General features: G+C 33.7%; 3 protein-coding genes and 1 long non-coding RNA gene across 4 annotated transcripts; 3 read left to right on the plus strand and 1 right to left on the minus strand.

Moving 5' to 3' along the window:
* Nucleotides 1-9022: 9022 nt before the first annotated feature.
* On the plus strand, nucleotides 9023-11859 carry HSF4 (heat shock factor 4). The gene is made up of 2 exons (XM_085713201.1): nucleotides 9023-9581; nucleotides 10932-11859. Exons 1-2 carry the CDS (start codon nucleotides 9378-9380, stop codon nucleotides 11589-11591), a joined length of 864 nt encoding a protein of 287 aa, XP_085569327.1. The 5' UTR covers nucleotides 9023-9377; the 3' UTR covers nucleotides 11592-11859.
* Nucleotides 11860-12537: 678 nt separating this feature from the next.
* Nucleotides 12538-13938, minus strand: LOC146919801 (uncharacterized). The gene is made up of 2 exons (XR_015011602.1): nucleotides 13410-13938; nucleotides 12538-12658 (listed from the first exon to the last, which is right to left on the minus strand). It is a non-coding gene; the product is annotated as an uncharacterized LOC146919801 (long non-coding RNA).
* A 1662-nt stretch (nucleotides 13939-15600) lies between these two features.
* LOC146919802 (initiation factor 4A-like protein) lies at nucleotides 15601-20700 on the plus strand. Its single transcript, XM_085713203.1, has 7 exons — nucleotides 15601-15715; nucleotides 15800-15848; nucleotides 15930-16067; nucleotides 16895-17125; nucleotides 17631-17670; nucleotides 17757-17854; nucleotides 20409-20700. Exons 1-7 carry the CDS (start codon nucleotides 15648-15650, stop codon nucleotides 20424-20426), a joined length of 642 nt encoding a protein of 213 aa, XP_085569329.1. The 5' UTR covers nucleotides 15601-15647; the 3' UTR covers nucleotides 20427-20700.
* Nucleotides 20701-21492: 792 nt separating this feature from the next.
* Nucleotides 21493-22733, plus strand: LOC146919803 (Homeodomain-like superfamily protein). Its single transcript, XM_085713202.1, has one exon. The coding sequence runs from the start codon at nucleotides 21814-21816 to the stop codon at nucleotides 22567-22569; it is 756 nt and encodes a 251-aa protein (XP_085569328.1). The 5' UTR covers nucleotides 21493-21813; the 3' UTR covers nucleotides 22570-22733.
* Nucleotides 22734-23626: the final 893 nt, after the last annotated feature.

The following is a 23626-nucleotide window of genomic DNA, read 5'->3' on the forward strand; positions in this document are numbered from 1 at the left end:
GCACATCAGAAGTGGTTGACTAAGTTACTAGGCTATGATTATGAGATCATATACACTCCCGGGCGCATGAACTTAGTAGCTGATGCGTTATCAAGACAAGTAGAAGCACCTGAAGTTGTTTTCACAGCCATCTCCACCTGTCAGCCTCAATTGTTGACCCAATTACACGAGTTCTATATGTCACACCCTGTGGGAATGAATCTGCTCACTAAGTTCCATCAAGTAGACACAAGTAATTCACAGTTTACGGTACGCCAAAATCTGTTATATTACAATGATCGCCTCTTTATTCCACAAGAAATAGGGTTACGTTCCACCATCATTCAGGAGCTGCATTCAACTCCCGATGGGGGTCATTCAGGAAACAAAGGGACACTCACAAGGATTGCTTCATCCTTCGCTTCGCCAAATCTGTCCAAAGACGTTAAAGACTTTATCAGCCAATGCGTGGTGTGTCAACATAATAAGTATTCCACGCATAAACAAAATGGTCTCCTCCATCCGCTTCCTATTCCCCAACAAGTTTGGGAAGATATAAGCATGGACTTCATCACTCACCTCCCCCCTTCTCATGGAAAAAGCACTATTTGGGTCATTGTTGATAGATTGACCAAATACTGCCACTTCTTTGCACTACCTGTTAAGTTCTCAGCAGCTACTTTAGCTTCTATGTTCCTCACTAAAGTTTACAAACTGCATGGCATGCCTCGTACGATTGTCAGTGATCGTGACAAATTGTTTGTAAGTCAATTTTGGCGTGAACTTTTCAGACTTCAGGGCACTACCTTGGCGTTCAGCAGTGCGTATCATCCCCAAACGGATGGGCAAACCGAGGTCACCAATAGAATTCTGGAGACTTATTTGAGGTGTTTTGTGAGTGACAACCCCAAATTGTGGGTAAGTTTCCTTCCTTTGGCTGAATATTGGTATAACACTAGTTATCAATCTGCAATTCGCATGACTCCTTTTGAGGCTCTATATGGGCGTTGCCCACCCTCCATCAGAACATACACTGCATCTACCACTTCAGTAGCATCCTTGGATGAATTAATGCAGCACAGGAAGCAAATCTTAGCACTGCTGAAAACTAATCTCTCTAAAGCTCAGATGCGAATGCGTTCCTTGGCAGATGCGCACAGACAAGACCGCAAATTCTCCGTTGGTTTTTGGGTGTGGCTTAAGCTGATACCTTATCGACAAACTACTGTGCGACCTTACTGCTCTCCTAAACTGACCAAGAGGTTATATGGGCCATTTCAGGTGGTAAAGGTCATTAATAATGTGGCGTATGAACTGAAGTTACCTGCAACTGCTCGCATTCATCCCGTTTTTCATGTGTCTAAACTCAAGCCTTTCAAGGGATCTCCTCCCACTAGTATTCCCGAGCTAGATCCTGCTGTCACAGGCACCTTGATAGAGTTACAACCTCTTGCTATTTTGGCTTACAGGTCAGTACAGACTGTAGCAGGGGATAAGCTTCAGGTTCTAATCCAGTGGTCTGGACTTACCACTCAAGAGGCCACATGGGAAGACAAGGAGGATATGAAAACACGTTTTCCTCTTTTTAACCTTGAGGACAAGGTACTGTCTGAAGGTCTGGGTAATGATACAAATGCAAATGGAACTAATGTTGTGGTTAAAGAGGACATAATTGTTGGGCCGTCCAGGACTAAGAGGATGGTAAAAGGCCCAATTTGGCTTAAGGATTATGTGACCAGCAAAGCTAAAAAGAAGTGATATCAGCAAGGAGTCACAGAAGCTTCTAGTGCATGATAGAATTAGTTACTTGATTTTATCTCATTGTAGAGAATATTTCTATTTCCTGTTTTATCGAATCACTACACACCTGGCTATCAGGAATGTGGCAGTGACTTATATAATGACTCACTTGATGTAATAAGCACTATTATGAGAAAATTGGATTCGTCCACCATTTTTTTGTGTTGTTTCTTCTCCTTAATTTCTGGAGCCTCATCCAAGCTCGAATTGGATTTTTCTTACTGCATCAAGTTGACCAAATTTATTAGATAAATTGATGAGTGTCCCATATAATGTGTTATCAATCTCCTTAGGAAAATTCGATAGAACCGTGTAGTTCAAATTCTAGTATTCTCCCATTTATGCTAATTTATGCATACTTTTGAGCAGGACAATTCTCTCTTAATACTACTTTCATTCCCATTAATTTCCACCTTAATTCTCCTTGATTTGGTAACGTTTCTTACCTTACATTCAGCAGCCCTTAATATTTGGAAACCACGCCTGACAAAAGCTACATATCCCGCAAAAAAATCAGAGAGAAGAGAAAAGGAGAGTGTAACCCTCTAGCAACAAAAACATAAAAACATCCAATTACCGTTCTTCTCCTTATTTATTCAACCATTTCATCTTAGTGTAAGGTCTTAAGAATTTCAAGACTAGCTCGTGCATTCGGTATGGAATCGACCATAGAGATGTTTTGTGTCGAAGGAAAATCACTCAAAGGTAAGGGCGGTATTCCGTACAATCATCTAGTCATAATCTCATAAGATAAGTTGGTAGTAGAGCTCTTTTCCTAGTAAAAGGATAAAACTTTAATATAAATAAAAAGATGGAAGATAATTTTTATTGCATTTCGTGGTTGATGAAAATGTCTCATCTTTTATGGCATAGCATGGCATTATGATTTGACTCTCTTGTGCTTTAGAGAAAATGCTTTGATGAATGTGATGAATATTTTGAAAGAAAGTTTGAATATTTTAGTTGATGTTGTGAAAATGGTGATGATTTCAAAGAGTGTGCATCATGCATGGCATGGCATGTAGTTGTGTCATAGGTTGCCAATAAGGGCGATTTACTCTGGTGCCGAAATGGCGATTTACTCTGGTGCCGAAAGGGCGATTTACTCTTGTGCCGAGAGGGCGATTTATTATGTGCCGAACGGGCGATTTATTCTTGTGCCAATTGGGGCGATATCCGGATCATGGTCTAGTTACATTTCATGCATCATTTGCATAAAGTTTATATTTCTATTTATTTATTTGTATGTGGTTTTTGACTTTTATGTGGTGAGTGTTTTATTATTCTTCTTATCTTGTGCCTTTATGCCTTTATGATTGTATTTTTGTGGTTTAGGAATACTGACCCCTTACAACCAACATTTTAGGTATTGATGAATTTGAAGAATTTGAAGCAAGAATGATGTTTAACTTGTACGCGCGCGGGGAAATAAACTTGGGTTTTCTTAATTTGTAATTTAAAACATTTTTGAGTTTCATTTTAGTTTCTTGTAATAATCAATTTTAATGAATAATTTATAATATTTTCTTTTAATAGTTACCTTCTAGATGTCTTTTCTATTGATATTATTTTATTAATTTATTTTTAAAAGCAAATATGTTCATATTTTCTAAAGAATAAATTATATTTACGTAATGTCTTGGATTAAAATCCAGGGCGTTACACAAAGATAGTCTTATTATATCTTCCCACGATAGAGACAAGACCCAGTCAATTTCCAACACTAAGATTTCTGGCATATTTAAGATATTTCTAATGTCTTATCTATCTTCCACTGAGGTGTAATTCGTGCTAAAAAAGATTTATGATTTTTGAAGATTGATAGCTTGACCATACACCTCTTCATACACTTGTATATCTCCTTCAACTTAGTACATTCATTAATGGTATCTCTGCAATAATGAAAGAAATTTTCAATAAACAGAAGGTGTGTGAAAAATAAAGCTTCCCTACAAACCTTGATACCATGCATATTGCCTATGTTGTTTTAAGTAAAACAGATAAATTCTTATCACACATAATGAAAAGATAGGGTGACATTGGGTCACCGTCTCTCAACCTTATCTTACGAATCATTAGACCCACATTATCCCCATTAACGTAAATATTTTTCATGAGTAATGCTAGCAACATTCTCTTTTAAACACTCTCTCTGATACTCACTCTTTTATTGGTTTAAATTATTGTAGGTCTACACTTTGAAAATTGAATCTACACAAAATGGTGGGACATACATTGATTTTATCCAATAAAACAGTGAATACTAAAGAGAGTGTTGAAAAATGAGTGTTGCTATCATTCCTATATTTTTCATATATACTCATCCAATTCATCCACCTATCATGGAAACACATCCTTCTCCCCGCATTCTTCAAATAATTCTCAAACTATGGAAGGGTCAAAATTATACGTACGTAAAGAAAAAGTAATAGATTACAAAATAATAAATTACTTCTCAAAGTATATTTTTGTATGGTTTTTTTAGGGGTATGTATTTGTATGGGTTGAATAAGTAAAAGTTGTTAATAAAATTATATTCCTTTGATTAAATAGATAATCAAATTAATACCAGTTCAACGAACAACTGATTCGGCCAAAGCCAAGAAGTCAGCCAGCAAATAGTTTCAAAATAAATCTAATGCTACGTTGTCTAGAGCTACGTACGTAGTCTTGTATCAAAGAATCTAAAAAGGAATTACGTAGAATGATGTGAAGAAAAAGTCATAATCACATAATTTTCAAAAGGAAATGTTTAATTTGCCACATACGTTTCACATGATTAACCAAGGATCATGCAATTATATGTTATAGTATTCGTGCATATTGTCTTAATATCATATACACATCCGGTTACTATTATAAGCAAAAATTCATTTATTAGGTTTATTCAATAAATGATGCATGTGGTCTATTATATAGACCACACACATCATTTATTGAATGAACCTAAAAAATAGACTTTTGTTTATAATAGTGACTAAAAAATGTACATGTTTGTTCTTTAAAAAAAATAATATCGTACATGTATATCCACAAAGATTGAGTAATTACTTGGTAAGGATATTGGTCATACCCTACATGGACGGAATAAGTTAAATTTTGTTGTGCGTGATTTATAAATACTTTTGTTAAAACTTTCTATGTATCGATGACTATTTTAACTCTGATCAACTTCTTGACCCAAAACTCTATGATCTAATTTTTTTTAAAACCAAAGGTAGATGTTCGAATAGGATGGAAATACGAATTGCATATGACTTAACCATAAAGTTATTATTTGTTTTGATTATTATCTTAGCCATGAAGTTACTATGGTAATGAATAAGATAGAAGCCAGGATCACATGAATCCAAATTCAACATATGTAAAAAACAAAAAGTCATAAAACTTAAAAGTGTTGTGTTAGCATCCATTTGCTTCCATGTTCCATACTTTATTCAATGCATAGTATAATGTTGGGCGGCCATAAGAGGCACAATGGTCTAAAGCTAAGAAAAATGAAGAAATAAATAAAGGAGGCTACCAATTGATGAAAGATGACAAAGACATTGAAATATATATGTAGCTGCCGCGATAATGAAGCAATTTAGAAAATTGAAGGAGGGTTAGGTGAAGGCAAAGAAAAAACCACCTTACCCACTTCCTCCCATTCTTTCTACTTTTCCTTATCCATACTATTGAAAAAAGAATAATAAAATAGTACTATTTATTCATGCCTATAATGAATTGTTGTAACTGTTTTTCCGACTTTGAATAGTGTTTGTAATATTGAGTCAAAAAAATGATGTTAGAAACTTCTACTTGGACTATTTATTCTTCTTTTCGATGCAAATCCGTCTTGAAATTGGAATTTTATGAGTAATTGAGATTCAAGTATTTTCTTTTTTTGATAAAAAAAAAGAGAGTTAATAATTTCAATTGAAGTGACAACTTCACACTTTAGTTATTTGAAAAAAATAAATTTCACAACTTTAGAGTTTAATTAATTGGATATAGAACTTTTTTTTTAAGGATATGGATATATAGTACTCTTGTTGTTTTTGGATTTCCAAACTGTTAAATTTGAATTTCCAAATTCTATCATCTATCGAAGTTGTTACTAGGTTGAGTCACGACCAGGTCACTCTCTTTAAGACGTTTCGTGGCACTACCCAAAGTTGTGCAAGGTAGACTATCAACCACGCCGCCTCCAGGATAAAACAAGCCCAGCTACAACTGTTCGATTAACTACTGCACTGTAGAAAAATCGTTCGAGAATTACACCCTCAAAATATGGTTTAAATGTGTAATTGGTCCCTGCACTTTCAACAGATTTTGGCATTGGTCCCTGCACTTTTTTTTGTTTGACATTGGTCCCTGCACTTTGTAAAAATATTGGCATTGGTCCCTGCACTTTTTTTTGTTTGGCATTGGTCCCTGCACTTTGTAAAAATATTGGTATTGGTCCCTGCACTTTGGACAAATATTGGTATTGGTGCCACGTGGCATGAAATGATTGGGATCAATACCAAAATTTTTACAAAGTGCAGGGACCAATGTCAAACAAAAAAAAGTGCAGGGACCAATGACAATATTTTTACAAAGTGCAGGGACCAATGTCAAACAAAAAAAAAGTGCAGGGACCAATGTCAAAATCTGTTGAAAGTGCAAGGACCAATTACACATTTAAACCTATATATTTTAAAAGTTTAAATTTTGGATTAATTATCAGTGCCTAGCTATTTCTTGGAAATTTTTTGATACACATAAATTTTATTGAGTACCAATATCTATAGTCAAAATTAATTTTAAAATAATTAAATAAAGAAAACTAAAATAACTTTTCAATAATTAGATGGTACCAACTAGTATTCAAGAAAACTCCAAAGTATTTATCACTTTTCTTATGAGTAAATAAGAATAACCCACCCATTAATTAAAGCAAATTAACATTATTCATCACATGGTTTTTACATGCATGCATCAATCAACAAGTAGCCTCTCATCTAAGTATATATGATTTTTGTGTGTGAATATTCGAAATAACTTGTCTACCACATAATTTGCCTCACCAACCACACTTCTCGTTCTTTTCGATCTTTTTCTAAAAGGATCAAATAGCCAGATAATGCCAAACACACGCGTCTATATCCATTATCAAGCAAAGAAAAAGTAGAACGCACTCTCTGCATGATGATAATAGTACTATTTGTCACACATCATTTTTATCAAAAATATTTGTCACATCACATAATTTTCCAAAAAATAAATAAGAAAAGTGCTTCTACGGGAAATTGTCATAGAAGCTTCCATGCAGAAAATTTCGTACGAAAATAAAACATGTTCATTTTCATTCAAGAGAAAAAGCCAACTAGCAAAACCGCGTTGTAATTTCCTAACCATCAACATTCAACAGTTGATATTTTATCTTTCCAAAAAAAAAAAACCGGGTTAATTATGTTTTTGGTCCCTACAAAATTGCGACCTTGTAAGTTTAGTCCTTACATAATTTTAATAGCATTTTTAATCCCTACAAAAAATTTCTGCACTCAATATTAGTCCTTACTCAATCCAAATTTGTTTAATTTATGCTTAAACTCTTAAGTTTTTCAACAATTTTTTACAGACGTGTTAAGAACGTTATTAAAAGGTCCTCCGAAAAAAATATCGCAAAAATTTGATTTCTACGTCCATATTTTTGTTACTTATATCTTAAACTTTTGTCGTTTTAAAAAATTCATATTTAATTTATTTCATGTTAAAAAATTATAGATTTTAGTAAATGAACCTTTCATAGTGTTCTAAACTTATATAAAAAGAATCGTTAAAAAATTTAAGAGTTTAAGGATAATTAAACAAAATTTATTTTAGCAGGGACTAAAATTATAAGTAAATTTTTTTTTTGTAGGGATTAAAAATGCTATTAAAATTAAGTAAGGACTAAACTTACAAGATCGCAATTTTGTAGGGACCAAAAACATAATTAACCCAAAAAAAAAAACAGTTGATATTTTATCAAAAATGTTATCCCAAATCTTAACAAAATAGATACTCCCTCGGATCTTAAATATAAGATACATTTTTTTGAACAACATGAAAAGTTATGTGTTTGTCAAATACACCGATTCAATTTTTATTGATCCAAATTATCTTTTGAATTTAAGACGAGAGAGTCATTAAACGAAGATGATTGTTTCATTAGAGACTAATTTTAAGGTGCACAAATAAAACCGTATCATGCAATATTTAGTATTTTTATTATCAGATTAATAAATTTCATCATATGATACTTGATTCGGCAATAAAACTTATTAATCTAATGATAAAAATAAACTTATGCATGTCAGATACATCATTAAAACATATTAACATTTTTTTTTTAAGTTTACTTGTTTTGGGGACAGTGAGGCAAAGGTATGCATGTGGTTCCCTCATACATGTGTATACTTTGGCCTCATTATTTAGTTTGGGTGGTTGCTTTTGGTTGGGAGGTGGTCCGTATATACGCGGCGCCGGTTGTATTGATCTTTTCCTTCTCGAGTTTTTTGCGTCTTGCGATTACTCGTTATTAATAATATTTGCCATTTAAAAAAAACATTTTTTTTGAAGAAGCTAAAACCTTTTATTTTTTTGAAGAAAGAAGCTAAATTTGTCCACCCAAATTGACACGGTTGGGAGGTGGTCCGTATATACGCGGCGCCGGTTGTATTGATCTTTTCCTTCTCGAGTTTTTTGCGTCTTGCGATTACTCGTTATTAATAATATTTGCCATTTAAAAAAAACATTTTTTTTGAAGAAGCTAAAACCTTTTATTTTTTTGAAGAAAGAAGTTAAAACATTTTTTTTGAAGAAGCTAAAACCTTTTATTTTTTTGAAGAAAGAAGTTAAATTTGTCCACCCAAATTGACACCGGTGTCAAGAGAATCGAACCTGACACCTCGAGGAAGAGAACACTCCCAGATCCCAAACCAATACCACTATACCAACCCAAGTGGGTTTATCATTTAAACATATTGCAACACATTTCAATTACCAGAGAAGAAAATGCGAAACCAACAACCATATTTTTGTTATTTTATTACTTAAATTAATTTAATAGTGACATATCTATCATCTATCTATTGGTACGTGTGGAACCGGTTTCATTTGGTCAATAATGAAACTTTAGTGCTTCTCAAAATTTCTAGAATCAACGTCACTTATTAAGGTTGGAACATGTTTGGTTTTTTCGTATCTATAAAAAGAGCCTCGCCCAAACATATTGAAGGAGAATATTATTCATAAAACTTTCCTATTTTTTGTATGGGGAATTATGTTTGTTGTGACCCAAATTAATTTCTTAGATGTGGCTTAAGCTAATGGATTCTGATCGTCTTAGAAAGCCTTCAGAAAATTTAGTTCATTCTCGTTTCTTTCTTTCTGGTTTTTATTGTTGGGATTGGGAATTCTTAACTGCTCTTCTTCTCTTTAGTTGTTCTTCCTAGACAGATTTTTATTTGAAGTTATTTAATTTTTTTTTACATCAGATCATAGAGAAGAGATTTTATTTGTTGTTTTGAGAAAATTATTAGTAGTAGTGATTAGAAAAATATATTAGTTGAAGGGTTGATCGGAGAAAAATGTCGCAGCGGTCGGCGCCGGCGCCGTTTTTGTTGAAGACGTATCAGATGGTGGATGATTTTGCGACGGATGATGTGATATCATGGAGTGAGAGTGGTGAAAGTTTTGTTGTGTGGAAACATGCTGATTTTGCAAGGGATTTGCTTCCTAAATATTTTAAGCACAACAATTTCTCTAGCTTTGTTCGTCAGCTCAATACTTATGTAAGTTCTTTATTTCCCTCTCTCCTTTTAGTTTTTCATGAACATGATTCATTCTTGCATGTTTTGCAGCCTTTGATTAGTTTAAGATAATTTCTAACTGCTAATGTTTTTTTTTTAGAAAATACAAATTATTTTTTAGCAATTTTTGGGGTTCATAACAAGGTAATTTGTTTGTTTATGCTTTACTTTTTTCACAAACAAGCAAGTATAAAATGACATATGTTGTTCACACAAGCAAGTCTTGTACGAACACAACTACAAATCAAAAGTATTTAAATACACTTATATAAAATAAAAATATTAAAAGAAGATAAAATTAAATGATGTTAATTGATGTGAATAAATTATTTTTATTTTAATGGATTTTATTTTGTATGAGTATGTTCAAATATTTTGATTTTAGGTTGTTTCTATAGAAAATTTGCTGCCTACACGAAAAGATTGAAAACCTTCTACCGAAGTAGAATACCCTAATTAGAAGGAAAGTATTGGTCATCCTATTTACTATTTGTTAAAATATCAAACAAGTGATTTTCTTTTATAGAGTTCAACTTTGATACATCGAAAATGAATTTACTTGGTAGATCACAATGAATTAGGTGTGATGTTAGATGTAATTAAGTCAATCGTTTTCAATAATTTTACTATTATGTTTGATTTTATAAATATATATTGATATTGTATATCAATTAAATCTATTAAGTCTTCAACTTCTACGCATTGACATTATAGAATTGTTTTACATATAATCAATTAAATTACATCATATAAACATTTGTAGAGATATTTTATAAATTGCCCTAAGAAAGTGTATTATAATTTGATTTGATTGTATGCATGTGCAAACCAATTTTTTAACGTCGATGTCCGTGCATAATTGTAAAGATGTGTTATGTAAAGATGATTTACTTTTAGTGTTCGGATGGTAGATCACAATCAATTACTCCCTCCGTTTTAAAATGAGTGTCGTTTTAGGTGTTTACACACATATTAAGAAATGCAATGATTAAAAGAAAGAGAATGGTTATTTTACTAAATTATCCTTATTAAATATTGGTTAGTTTTAAAAGCAATACTTCGGAAGTAGTGTGCAGAGTATTAATTGGAGGGTACAATTGAAAAGAAAAAGTTATTATTGCATTGGAAACTGAAAGCGACATTCATTTTGAAACAAATTTTTTTGACTAAAGCGACACTCATTTTGAAACGGATGGAGTATTTTAGTGTTCAATGGTTTACTCTTGGAGAGATGTTTTTTCCCTCAAATATTAGCACGTTTTCTTTTCTTGGTTTTATCTTAACACTTTGGCAATGAGAAAATGCTAATTACCATGGTTTTTGAATTTGCAGGGTTTCCGAAAGCTTGTGCCAGATAAATGGGAATTTGCAAACGAAAATTTCAAACGAGGCCACAAACACCTCCTCACCGATATCAAACGCCGCAAAACCATCTCACAACCGTCGTCACAACCCCTGGAAGCTGAAAAAACCAGCATCAATGACAACTCTCCATCAAACTCCGGCAACGACGGAGCAGGATCCACCTCAACCTCTTCCTCCAACTCAAAAAACCCTGGATCAGTGGAAACAACAACACTTCCTCAATGTGTTAACTTATCGAGCGAAAATGAGAAACTAAAAAAAGACAATGAAACCTTGAGTTGTGAATTGGCACGTGCAAAGAAACAATGCGAAGAGTTGGTGACTTTTCTAAAAGACAATTTAAATGTGGGTCCAGATCAAATCGATCGCATAATGAAGCAACAAGAAAATTGTGAATCTGTTCAAAATGCGGTTGGTGAAGTTGAAGAAAGTGGAAGAGATTGTTTGAAATTGTTTGGTGTTTGGTTGAAAGAAGAAAATTACACACAAGAAATAAGCAATAAGAAGAGAGGTTGTGAAGACCAACTGAGCTATGGTGGGCCTCGAGCTAAAGTGGGTAACAATGTTGTTGACTTTAGTGCTGTTAATGTTGTGAACATGATGAAAAGTGGCAAGGTTTGTAACTGAAATATGACCTTAGCTTGCCACATTTCAGATATAAAATTTACTTTTTTTTTAAATAAAGATAAAAGTGCTATCGTAAAAAATGATAAGACCAGTAATTAGTTATCATCATGGTTGGGTAGAAAGATCGAATTTGCTACCTGTTTCTTTCATGTGTTCAAGTTGTGTTAATTTTGATTTAATTGTAATCTAGGTAATATGATTATACGAATATTCGTATACGTTGTTGTAAAGCATATACTAATAGTCAATGTATGGCTTTTTACGTCAACATAGTAGTTGTATTTTTTTTTTTTTTTTGACAATGAACATAGTAGTTGTTGTTATCATGTTGTCTGGTTTGGTAGTATATTGGTGATAATGGAGAAATTTGAATGACAATACAACAACTAGTTAGAAAAAACGGAAATGATAAACATCCCGACAAATAGTATAGCGATAGATTCACGACCGTTTATACAAAAAAAAATTGCCAACACACCATCCTTTTATTCCACCAAAAGCGGACTGCACACCAATTCCGTTACAACACGTAAGACTTCGGGATGATTCACGAGAAAATTGATCGCGATACATAGCAAGGCTCTAGAAAAAATAAAGGGAAAATAGTACATTCTTTTTTTTACAAAAATGTATTAATACTAGCAAAAATTTATCATGCTCTCTTAACAAGATGATGATAACATTATACAACAACGACATCAAACAACAATTTGTTACTACTTCAAGAATAATAAAGTAAGTAGAGTTGCATGGTCATAGAAATGGGTGATAATGATATATTTCATCATTGTGTCATTTTTGTACATCACCATCAATTTGGTTGGTAAATTAATGGTGTTCGCTAGAAAACGATAAAGACAAAGTAACATCTTTTTTATTTTTTTTTATTTTTATGGTAAACGACATTTTCATTCATCGAAAAATTCTTAGAGGATTACAACATCAATCAGATTGAAACAAAAGTGTATGGATAGACTACATCCACTTGAAAGGGAAATTCTAACATTAAAACGTAACAAAGACATGAACAACAACAAGCATGGAGTGACTAGGGACTAAATATGTGCCTCTTGTTGTAAATTTAGGCATAAATTATCTCTACAAATAATAATCAACAAATAAATATAAATAAATATAAGAATCAATTTGTGTGTTAATAAGAATAATCAAGGAAGAATAATCAAGGAAGATTTCAAAGTAAACTTATCTGTTTTGATGTTGTTGTATAATTATGTCACCGACACAACTCTATCAACCTTTCTGACAACCAAATCAAACCAAATCAAATAAACACCTGCAAAACGAACAAACCATGAATAGTCTGAGACGCGCTGATCGCGCTGTCCTTAAGGATTTTTCACGTAATTATACGCTAACCCCCAGGATTTAACAGACCCTTCTCGATTAAAATCGAGGATACAGAACTAACAAGAATATATTTTCAGGAAGATGATAACCCAGAGTTGTGTGTGAGACTCTGAAAAATTAAAAGGTTAATATGTGAGTTGAAGAATAAAAAGGGGATTTTCCTTTTATGTGCTACAGATGAGTAAACAACGAAAAAGAGAGTTTTCTCCTGTTTGTTATAAACTTCTGCGCTACTCACAATAACAAAAACGTGAATCATAGTTTTTTACATTTTTACCAGTCAAAAATTGACTTTGTCATGCCAAATATAAAGCCTTAATAATAGCTTTCAAGTTGGGAACGTTTGGAATAAAATGTAACAGCCTTTGACTCGGTAAACAAAGTTAAATGAGCATAAAAATATATTTAATTGCATTAACTTTTGAAATATATCTTATAAAAATACAACACCTCTATAGCAACATCTAAAACCTAACTTTCTGAAAAAAGGTCATCCGTCCACGATCAATGACAACTAAGAGAAGAGAATCCTCACTCTTTTTATTCATCCAGTTATGAATTAGATTGGCTACTGCTACAGACGTGTTTCGACTACAAGTGCTCTCAATAAAGTCAATTTTGATCACGGGAAAGAAAAACAATTGAATTTGGAGCGGTTGCACAACTTGGTTTTAACACCATGATGGTCTACCCACACCCTATTAGTCAAAATAAGCAATCTATGTTGTGGCATTCCAACAACACATCGTGCTCCTTTTTTCTATTGAAAATTTGGAAAGCCATTCTACAAAGAGACAATGAGAAAAATACAACAACCACCAACTCAAAGTAAAGATTACCACCCTCATGATCTGGAGTCTTTCGGGGAGGGAGCAAGAAGCCGAGAAACACCAAATGATGGTAAACCATAATACACTTTTTAGCTTGAGGCGTTGGCTTTGGTGGAGGGCATTCAATCCATTTAGAGGTCATCCCTTTTGGATTCGACGCCACCAGTATATCTAAACTTTTATTATGGATATCAGGGGCGGGCCTGGGAGGAAATTTTCAACGTGGCTAATTATTTTAGCAAAGTATATTATGCTAAAAATATCAAATACTATTCAGAGTTTAGTGAAACTTAACCTTTCTTATTTGTAACTTAAATAATATTATAAAAAGATAAAATATTTTAAATGAATGGTAAATTCGAAATAAAAAATCTAACCCAAACAATAGTTGGGAATTGAACCCAAGACAATGAGTTAGGAAAATACACACATGACCACTAGATCAATGCATCATATTTCATTATATTTTAAAATTGAAGATATATCATATAAAATTTGAGCTTTGAATATAAAAAAGTTTGGGTTGGGCTGCACACCAAGCCTTACACAAGTCCGCCTTTAATTGGTATAAAAAACGAGAGATAATGAGGTCACAAATGATGTTGGTGGTGAGATGAGATGACATTGATGTGAGATATGATGACAATATCTGGGTATCGAGAAACATGGCCTTGAATGGAAGGGAGAAAGACTATGATCATCTAGATGCAGTGACCATACAGTCTAGGAAGGTAAACTGCGAAAATATGATCTGATTCGTCGTCGTTGAATCAAGGGGAAACCCTAGTTTGGATGGTGGAATGCATGTTATACTTAAAAAGAAGGTCTAACTTTTCTCTAATACTACATTGTGACATGGATTATAGTTAGTCACTAAAAAAGCAAAGCCCTTCACTTTTTTTTTTTGATGGGAAGATAGCTCATTTCATTTCATTTCATCCAGAATAATAGAGTAAATACAATAGGGAGGATGATTGAAAATACTGGGACTAACATGTAATATAGACGCTCGAGCAAGATTATGAACGACTCTATTAGCTTGTCTCCTAACATAAGCTAGAACATAAGTTGCATTAAAAAAAAGCAACCCCCAACAATTAGAGAGCAAACTTCCTTGTTCATTAACATATAGATTATTACTAAGGACGACATTCACAACAAGCTGACAATCAATTTCAAAAACAACGCGATTTAGACCAAGATCGAGAGCAATTTAGAGGAATAAAGCCCTTCATTAACAACAAAGAAGCATTTCAATTAGAATATGAGTTGAAGGGGTATTCAACCCACATACATAGAATATCAAAGGAAAAATTAAACAGAAAGAAAAAAACAAGAATAAAGAAGTAAGGCCTAAAAAGACCATCTATAGTATGAATACTCCACTAGTATAGCATACAATGACACCCCTATGTCTTGGTCAAATTAATTTCCACAATCAAAGTTCAATGAGCTCTACCATAATACGATTATTATTTTACAAGATGACATCCTTTTTGTTGATGTATAATGTTACTACCTCCGTCCCTAATTATAAGACCCTTTTGAGCCTATAATTAAGGACGGAGGTAGTATCATCTTGTTGAAAATTGTAAAACATTATTGAGTTTGAATGGTAACCATTGAGTAAGAATATTAGGAGGTAAGCTAATTGAGTAGACAATGAGTTAGCTGAGAATTATAAGTAACTCAAATTGGGTTATTCGAAAAGATTAATTTTAAGAAGAATATCACGTCATTACATAAAAATTAAATTTGGAAGCCATGTAAATAAAAATAAAAATAAAATAAAAATGATATCTTTCCCTTCCACACTACTGTTTCATCATCAGTTCCCTCTTCCCCCTTGAAGATAGTTATGGATAGCATCGATACTTCGTCTTCACCACCGTCTCCGTCTCAGTATCAGTATCAGTATCAGATCGGGTACTTTTTGTTCATTCTTCATCTTCTTCTATTATCTCTTTTCAATCTTATTCAACCCTTTTCTCTTTTTTCCACCATCTTCAGTCACCCGCGTCATTTCTACCTCGCAGTAGATAGGCTTCAATTCAAAATGGTATCACCATCTTCATCATCACCATCATTATCATCATAATTGATTTGTGATGATTATAGATAATTGCTTGTTTGCTTGCAGCAAACGTTGGTTGATCTTCTTGATTTGGTGGGTCGGCGTCCTTGTTTGCCAATTGTTGTCTGTTGCAGTACTCGTGATGACCTTGATTCTCTCTGCTCTTCTCTTTCACCTCTTCCTTTCATTTCCTCTTCTGCTTTGGTACCATTCATCATCCCTTTCTCATTTACTGCATCAAATTTCATTTCGATTCACTTATTTGAGTTTATCTACTAGTATAAGCACTTGTGTGACCAAATAAAAATACACACTTGAGACTGTTTGGGAGAGCTTATTGGATAGCTTCTCAAAATTAGTTTTAGCTTATATCAAAACAGTTTCACTTAATTTCATTTTTTTTTTTTTTTTATAGAAATGGCTTATACATAAACACTTATATGATAAACGCTTGTTCACTTGTATGATAAACACCAATAAGTGGCAAATATCTGTAGCTTATTTATAGGTGTAAGCACTTGGGTAGCACTGGTATATATTCCCTGATATAGCTTATTGCTTTTGATTTCATACCTTCCCTTACACATTATAGGATTACTTATGGAAATAGCATTTAGTTTACAAGAAAACAATTTGTCTTTATTTTATCTTTTGTTATAGGGTAGCTTATATATAAGCACTTATATGATAAACACTTATGCCATAAATGCTTGATTAGTTGTTTATACAACCAGGTCTTAACTTGTTCACATACATATCTGTGTTTTTAATTTTAAGTATCATAATCATAATAACTAGCAATTAGTGGAAAATTACGCCAAGGATTTGGGGAAATAACGAAAAATAAAGTTGTTAAGTTGAGTTACATGTAATTAGTGGAAGACTTTACTCAGAATAGATAGATAGATAGATAGATAGATGTCACTGGTGATTATATTTCTTTTATGTGTTTTGAGTTATGATTCTGTTTTCTTCCTTGCTGACTTCTTTGTTCTTCCCTCAACTTTGTTTTCTTTTCCATGTAATGTCAGTACAGTGACCTTGCTGAAGATGAACGTGCTTTTGTTTTAGATAAATTTTGTCAAGTGGTGACGAGGTGGAATCAGGTTAATCATACTGGGGAAGGGAATGAGGATGATGTCGGGAAAGATGATAGATCTCATATGATTATTGTCACAGATGCTTGTCTTCCCCTTCTTACTTCTGGGGAGTCTCCCATGAATGCTCATCTTCTCATTAACTACGAGTTACCGGCAAAAAAGGTATTCTACTTTTCATTTTCTTTTCTCTAATTCACATTTACCTTGCGACTTTCTGGGCTGATATGTTTCCAAGAGTCCTTTCATACTATATTGGGGCTTTACATGATTATTTTTACTTTACCATGTTGCTCTACTCATTGCGGTGTCACTTGGCTAATATCCTGTTGCTTGTGCCGAATATCTTCTGTCGATTAATCTCCTATATAAAACAGAAAAAACTTCCTACCAGATGATGTGCTGTTGTTTCTTTTATTCTTTTGTATGGAGCCACCACTTGCTAGTCAGAAGAGAACTATTGAAATTTGTTTCTTCAGTTAGATTTATGTTTCTCAAGAATCATCCATTTTTGTACCGAGCTGCATTTTGCTTTCAAAACTGATGAATGTGGGTCTAGTTATTTATGTGTTGCGAACGTGGTGTTTGTGTTTCCTTCCCTTTTGTATCATCCTCCTACCCTAATGATTCACTTCCCCTCCTCATAATTTTAATTTTTGTTTTCGTACAGGAAACATATGGAAGGCGCTTGGCAGCTTGTTTAACAGCTGGTCCTTTTTTGCTGCCTTGTTCTATGGTTTGTTAAGTGATAGTTTGGATTTTTGCATCATTGATTAGATTCCTGATTAATGTGCAGATGGAATTGTTATCAATATGGTTGTTGGTGGTGAAGTGGTAACTCTAAAAAGTATCGAAGAAAGCACCAGTATTGTCATGCAAGAGATGCCAATGCAAGTAAGTTTACTTGGTAACTCTTATCATATTTGCTTGACTATGTCAGGATCACATGGCTTTCATCCCTCTTTAAATTGGTTAAATTTTATTCTGATGTACGGCAGTATGAATGTGTATGTTTTCAGACCAAGAATGTTGATCTTATATATTATCACACAAGTCTCTGTTGGCTGTCCATTATTGCAACTAAAGTTATCCATTTCATAAGCAGACAATACAATTTTAGTTGAAGCGTAAAGAAAAAATCGATGAAAATTTATACCATATGGATACAAGTCTGAGACTTTATTTTAAGTAGTTGTAAAACAAAGTATAGGAAATACAAATCTAGCAAGTTGTACTATTCGTGGCTTAGAGGTGAAAAATGAAAAACATTTTTTTTTTTATAAGAGGAAAATTGAAAAACATTAATACTAGAATTGACTCATTATAAGTAACTTAGATCTATGTTGTCAATAGTGGTATAGCGTGGCGGTGTGGCCCTCCACTGCTACGCCATAGGCCCGCGAACGCCATTAAGAGTAGCGGATATAGCCGGCCACTATTGGCGGTTTGATGGCCGCTATAACAATTTTGGGGGGAAAACTCCCAAAAACCCTAATTTTTTAATTTCATTTTTGATTTGTTGAGGGTATATTGCTAATTTTGCACCCTTTGAGTGACCTAATATTGTAACCTACACGTTTGATTGTTCAATTGTAATTGCTTTTGTCTTTCTTTTGATGGAATGTTATTTGATTGCATTTTGAACTTGATTTTGATGGGATGTCATTTTGATTACATTTTGAACTTGATTTTGATGGGATGTCATTTTGATTACATTCAAAGATTATTTTGATGGGAAATTACAAAGTTGGTTTGATTATAATTATTAGTTTGATTGTGCCTTTAATTTTGTGTATTTTTCTGTTTTTGAGTATTTAAGTATGTTGTTGGAATTTATGTTTACTCTGTACATGGTTTTTATTCTACACAATAGCAGTCATCCAGCTATACCGCTACAGCATTTTTGGGGATCGGTGCTACGTGCGCTATATGAGATTCACAACATAGTCTTAGATCCATCTTAAAAAATGTCAGTGAGGTAAAGTGAGAGTATTAGCCATGGTAACATACAGTTCAAGTAGGATGGATAAAATGAAGGTTTTTTTGGGTGTAATTTGCCATAGAAAATATCACTCTAACATAAAGCAAGATTTTATTGCATAGTTTGTTTTATTTTGAAAAGGACTTTATTATTGCATAGTTATAAAACCTGGAATATCATATGGACTAAATACTGGGCAATAGTCTGATAGGCCTCCTCTTAAATACGTTTATAAAAGGAGGGTAGAAAAGGAAATGTAGAGAAGTATGATGGTTTAACTGTTTAAGAGGGAATGTAACTAACTTAACAGGTGGCAGCCTAGGAGTGGTGGGGATTGAGAGAATCATGGAAGAGAATGTGCATATAACGGAATTTAGTCATGAGGGAAGGCAGATTGGTTTTGGAGTAGAAATTGGGACTGAGGAGTGAGAGCAATTCCCAACTCAGTCAAGGATATTCCCAATTCCCATAGTGGGATTATCATTTTGTTTGTCTTTATTTTCCCTTATTGCAAGGAGAATTCTCTCCATCTATTGTATTTCCCTTTACTGCAAAGAATACATTTCTAGACGATTCAGCTTCTGTGATTCATACACTACTCACTTTCCTATACTCTATTTCATTCATTCTTGAGTCGGGATTATAGTCAATACGAAAGATTAGTGTTGTAGAGGTGAGAATGTATGTGGGACAAAAATAAGATTATGAGTGAAGTCATGGGTAGATTAGTCTTATCGTAGATGATTTGGGCATACGTCAAGTAGACATGTAGAAGCATTGGTAAGGAGATTGATTTAAGGATAATCTAAGTTAGAGGAAGAAGTTAGACTAAAGAAAACAATAGGGCAAATCATCAAAGGAAGATCTAGAACTAAATTGTCAATCTGTAGAGATGGTCCACGACAATGCATTATGGTGTTATTTGATTCTTTTAACTAAGTACTAACCACACTTGATGGAAAAAAGGCTTTGGTAATTGTTATTTGTGTCCTACTTTTCAGTTGGTATCAATAATGTTATGATATCAATAGAGAAGAAGCCTAGTCATCATTGTGTCAGTTCATCCAATAATTCAGGGAATATGGCTAAGAGAAAATATTCTAAGTAGTGATTGTTATAAAAATAAGTGACTGTTTTAAAGAGGGAGGATCAAGGATGTGATGCGCATGGAAGTTATGATTAAGGAATTCTGCCCTCCCCCTCTGATTCCGTCTATCCCTCCTTCTAAATGGTTTCTCTTCTTTAGCTTTTACTATTTCCCTTCCCTTCAAATGGACTAGTTCCGTAAGTTTATTTTCATCCTTGTACTTGATCAAATTCTCTTGTTCTGTTTCACTGAAAATCAATACATGAGACATTTACTCCAGTGTGCTTTTTTACTGTTAGCACAAGGGTTCATACCCTTGTAATAAACTTTTTTAATGGTTTTTTAATTGGTCTTACAATTATACATGTTAAACATTGCAGATTCTTGACATTTTATGATGTCTTACCTTTCTCTTTGCCGGAAAAAGCAAAGAATTTGATTGCCTGCTATCATGAATGGTTGAAGACTTGAAAATTCCCCATTACTTGGAATATTGTATCAGTAACAACTAGAGTCGTTTGTATACTAGATAATGAGAAGGTTCTTTTTTCTTTAATATTGTATTTAACATGTAAGGACATTTATGTGTTTTTCTTTACAAATAAGGACATCTATGTATGATTGGTTGTTTAAAATTGGAGTATAAGAAAAATTGGTAGGAATGGCGATTAATTTTTTTTTTACATTTAGCTTTGGAAAAGTAATCCTTATACATTGTTGAACATTGTAGATTTGTAGGGTGCAGAACTCAATGATACAGTACATGCAGATGTATGAAAATCGCGAAATAATTAAATTTCTCCATCAACTTTCATATCTTTAGTTATTTTTTGTCAAAACAAGAAATCTATATAATTGTCAAAACAAAGATATAGTTTTTTTTTTTTTTTTTGAAGAAAAAACAAAGATAAAGTTATTTTTTTACCATTCAAACGGTAGATGAGTCAGTTCAAATATTTTGGTAATATTATTTTCACGAGTGAACCATTTTTCCAGCGGTGCAACATTTTAGGAGATATGGATTATCTTTTTAATCATTCACTCATTGGCCATTCTCTCTCCTAACTCCATCTCTTAACTAAATCTTATCCTCTATGGGTTCATTGATTGATTTGTTTTTGGATACAAAAGCGAAATATTGATTTAGATTTGTCCGCCATTGAGATTATGCACACTATCTATGTAGCCCATCGATGAAGACTTTCTCTTCATTAACAATATTTTAAAGTGCATTAATAAAAATTCACTAAGAATTTGAGAGTCTTAATCAAATAAAATTAGATGGAGAGATTACGCCTATGTTTTGTAGCTTCTGCAAAATCATGGTGTGACATCATGATTCTGACATACCCACCGTGATACCAAATACACATTACTTGTAACAATTTAAAGAAATATTTTGTAACACACACTATTTGCAACAATTTAAAGAAGTATTTGTAGAATAGAAGGTGTTTATTTGTTAGATTTTCTAGACCATTTTTGTTAGTAGAAATAGAAAGTAGAAACTAGACACTAGAAAAGAAGTATTGTCAAGAAAAAGATTCGGATAAGTATCGACAAAGAAGGAGTTTAGGTTAGGATGCAAAGTAGTACAAGCAGAACCTAAAACCCACTCACTACGTTGCCTGCTGTGCTATCTATCTAGTCACTGTCCACCCACCCAACAGACCAACCAAACCAACCACCGCGCGATCAAATGTATGTCAATAACCCACTTCCCTTCCCACAACTCACATTAATAAAACTCACTCTTCCCTAAACCATATTCCCCTAACAAATTCAATGGCCACCGCTTCACCAGCAGAACTCACTCTTTCCCTTCCCACAAAGAAACCTCAACCCATTCCATGGACCCACCAAGAAACCATTAACCTCATCAGAGCCTACCAAGAGAAATGGTATTCACTCAAACGGGGCCCACTCCGCGGCAGTCAATGGGAAGAAGTGGCTGTAGTCGTAGCCGCTCGTTGCGGCTACGATTACAACCACCCTTCCAAAACCGCTCTTCAATGTCGTCATAAGATGGAAAAACTCCGTCAACGCCACCGATCTGAAAAACACCGCCTCACCGCTACTTCCTCCGCCGCTTCTTCTCGATCCTGGCAGTATTTTCGTCTCATGGATGATCTTGAACGCGGTCCTTTACCTATCTCCGTCCGACCTCTTTCTCAGAAGCACCCTATCTCCGACGATAGCGACGGTGAGAGGGTGAAAAAGCATAGTGCTGCTAGGTCTGTTAGGTCAAGGAGTATTCATACTGTTCTTAACCAGAAACCAACAGTAACAAGACAACAACGTGATGAAACTGATGATGAAGAGGAGGAGGAAGACGAAGAGGAGGGAGTGATGGCGAAGAGTTTGACAGCGGAGTTGAGAAGTTTTGCAGAGAGGATTGTAGGGTTGGAAAATAAGAAGATGGAGATGATGAAGGAAACAGAGAGGTTTAGATTAGAGATGGAGAATAAGAGGATTCGTATGATACTTGAATCTCAATGGAGGATTGTTGATTCTATTGGAAAGGCATTTGGGTCTTCTTAGATTTTTTTAGATTATACCATTAATCAATGTTTGTGTTATTGCCATTTGCCATTATGGGTATGTTTGGATACACAGCTTATTTGTAGCTTATAGAACAAAAGCTTGTGTATGTTGTAATCATAGGGGTTATTTGTTTATTAAGAAAGGCTACTAATTATTGTCAATGTGATTTTGTTTAACTCTCCATTGGAAATTTACACTACTTCGAATTTGCTTGTTGTCTTGTGCATAAGCATTTTCAGGACTGTACTTGTTTTTTGTGAATTTGCAATTTAGTGTGTGTCTGGTATGGCGGTGGCGAGAATTGATTTTGACAAAATTGAGTTTGAAAGAATTGATTTTAGTCAAAAGCGAGTTTGATGTGAATTGATTTATGTTTGGATAAACTCATATAAAAGTGATTATTTCAAGTTGATATTGTTTGGATACTTTAAATTAAAATTGATTTTGGATGTCTAATTACCAAAATGGGTCTTAATTATATTTTTTGAGGGACCTGTATTTTTTATGGGCGGATTTTAATAGCCGATAAATATCTGCAAAATTCACTCATGAATATAATTAAAAAATAATAAAATAAACAGGCCCATTATATTTTGTCTTCCTTGCCCAGAAGAAACCAACACCATTCACGGCAACATGGAAGCGGTTCTCCATTGAAACAGAGTGAGAACTCTAATGTCAGATTTCGAGGGAGAACTCTACACCATTCATACATCTTCAATTCATTTTCGTTGTTTTAAGTTTAATTTATTGTGCTTTTTCCCCTATTCTCTCTGTTTTGATATGAAACGGAAGATGGAAGAAAGTGTTTTATCTGAAACGGAAGATGAAAGAGAAGAGAACTGCTTTGTGGTTAATTTGGTAATTATACAAGTCACTGAACAGTTGAGAATTGTAACCGCGTTTGCTTTGCCGCAAAAGCTTGGATTTCTAGCTTCTACCCAACCGGCGTTTTGTCACTTTAACTGCGTTTTGCAGATTCACTTTTCAGATTGCCAAACATCATAGGAAAAGCAAGAACCGCATTTGGGGTAAGAAAACGCCGTTTGGAGGT

This window comes from Medicago sativa, chromosome 5 (genome assembly GCF_051527215.1).
Source record: "Medicago sativa cultivar Bolivia chromosome 5, Bolivia_mono, whole genome shotgun sequence".
Classification (NCBI taxonomy): domain Eukaryota; kingdom Viridiplantae; phylum Streptophyta; class Magnoliopsida; order Fabales; family Fabaceae; genus Medicago; species Medicago sativa.

What these genes read in the sequence shown, in the direction of transcription:
- HSF4 (XM_085713201.1), top strand. Translation starts at nt 9,378, where the DNA reads ATGTCGCAGCGGTCGGCGCCGGCGCCGTTTTTGTTGAAGACGTATCAG. An exon ending in TTCGTCAGCTCAATACTTAT is followed by an intron (nt 9,582 to 10,931) that starts GTAAGTTCTTTA and finishes TTGAATTTGCAG; the next exon opens with GGTTTCCGAAAGCTTGTGCC.
- LOC146919802 (XM_085713203.1), top strand. Translation starts at nt 15,648, where the DNA reads ATGGATAGCATCGATACTTCGTCTTCACCACCGTCTCCGTCTCAGTAT. An exon ending in CAGTATCAGTATCAGATCGG is followed by an intron (nt 15,716 to 15,799) that starts GTACTTTTTGTT and finishes CACCATCTTCAG; the next exon opens with TCACCCGCGTCATTTCTACC. An exon ending in TCATTTCCTCTTCTGCTTTG is followed by an intron (nt 16,068 to 16,894) that starts GTACCATTCATC and finishes ATGTAATGTCAG; the next exon opens with TACAGTGACCTTGCTGAAGA.
- LOC146919803 (XM_085713202.1), top strand. Translation starts at nt 21,814, where the DNA reads ATGGCCACCGCTTCACCAGCAGAACTCACTCTTTCCCTTCCCACAAAG.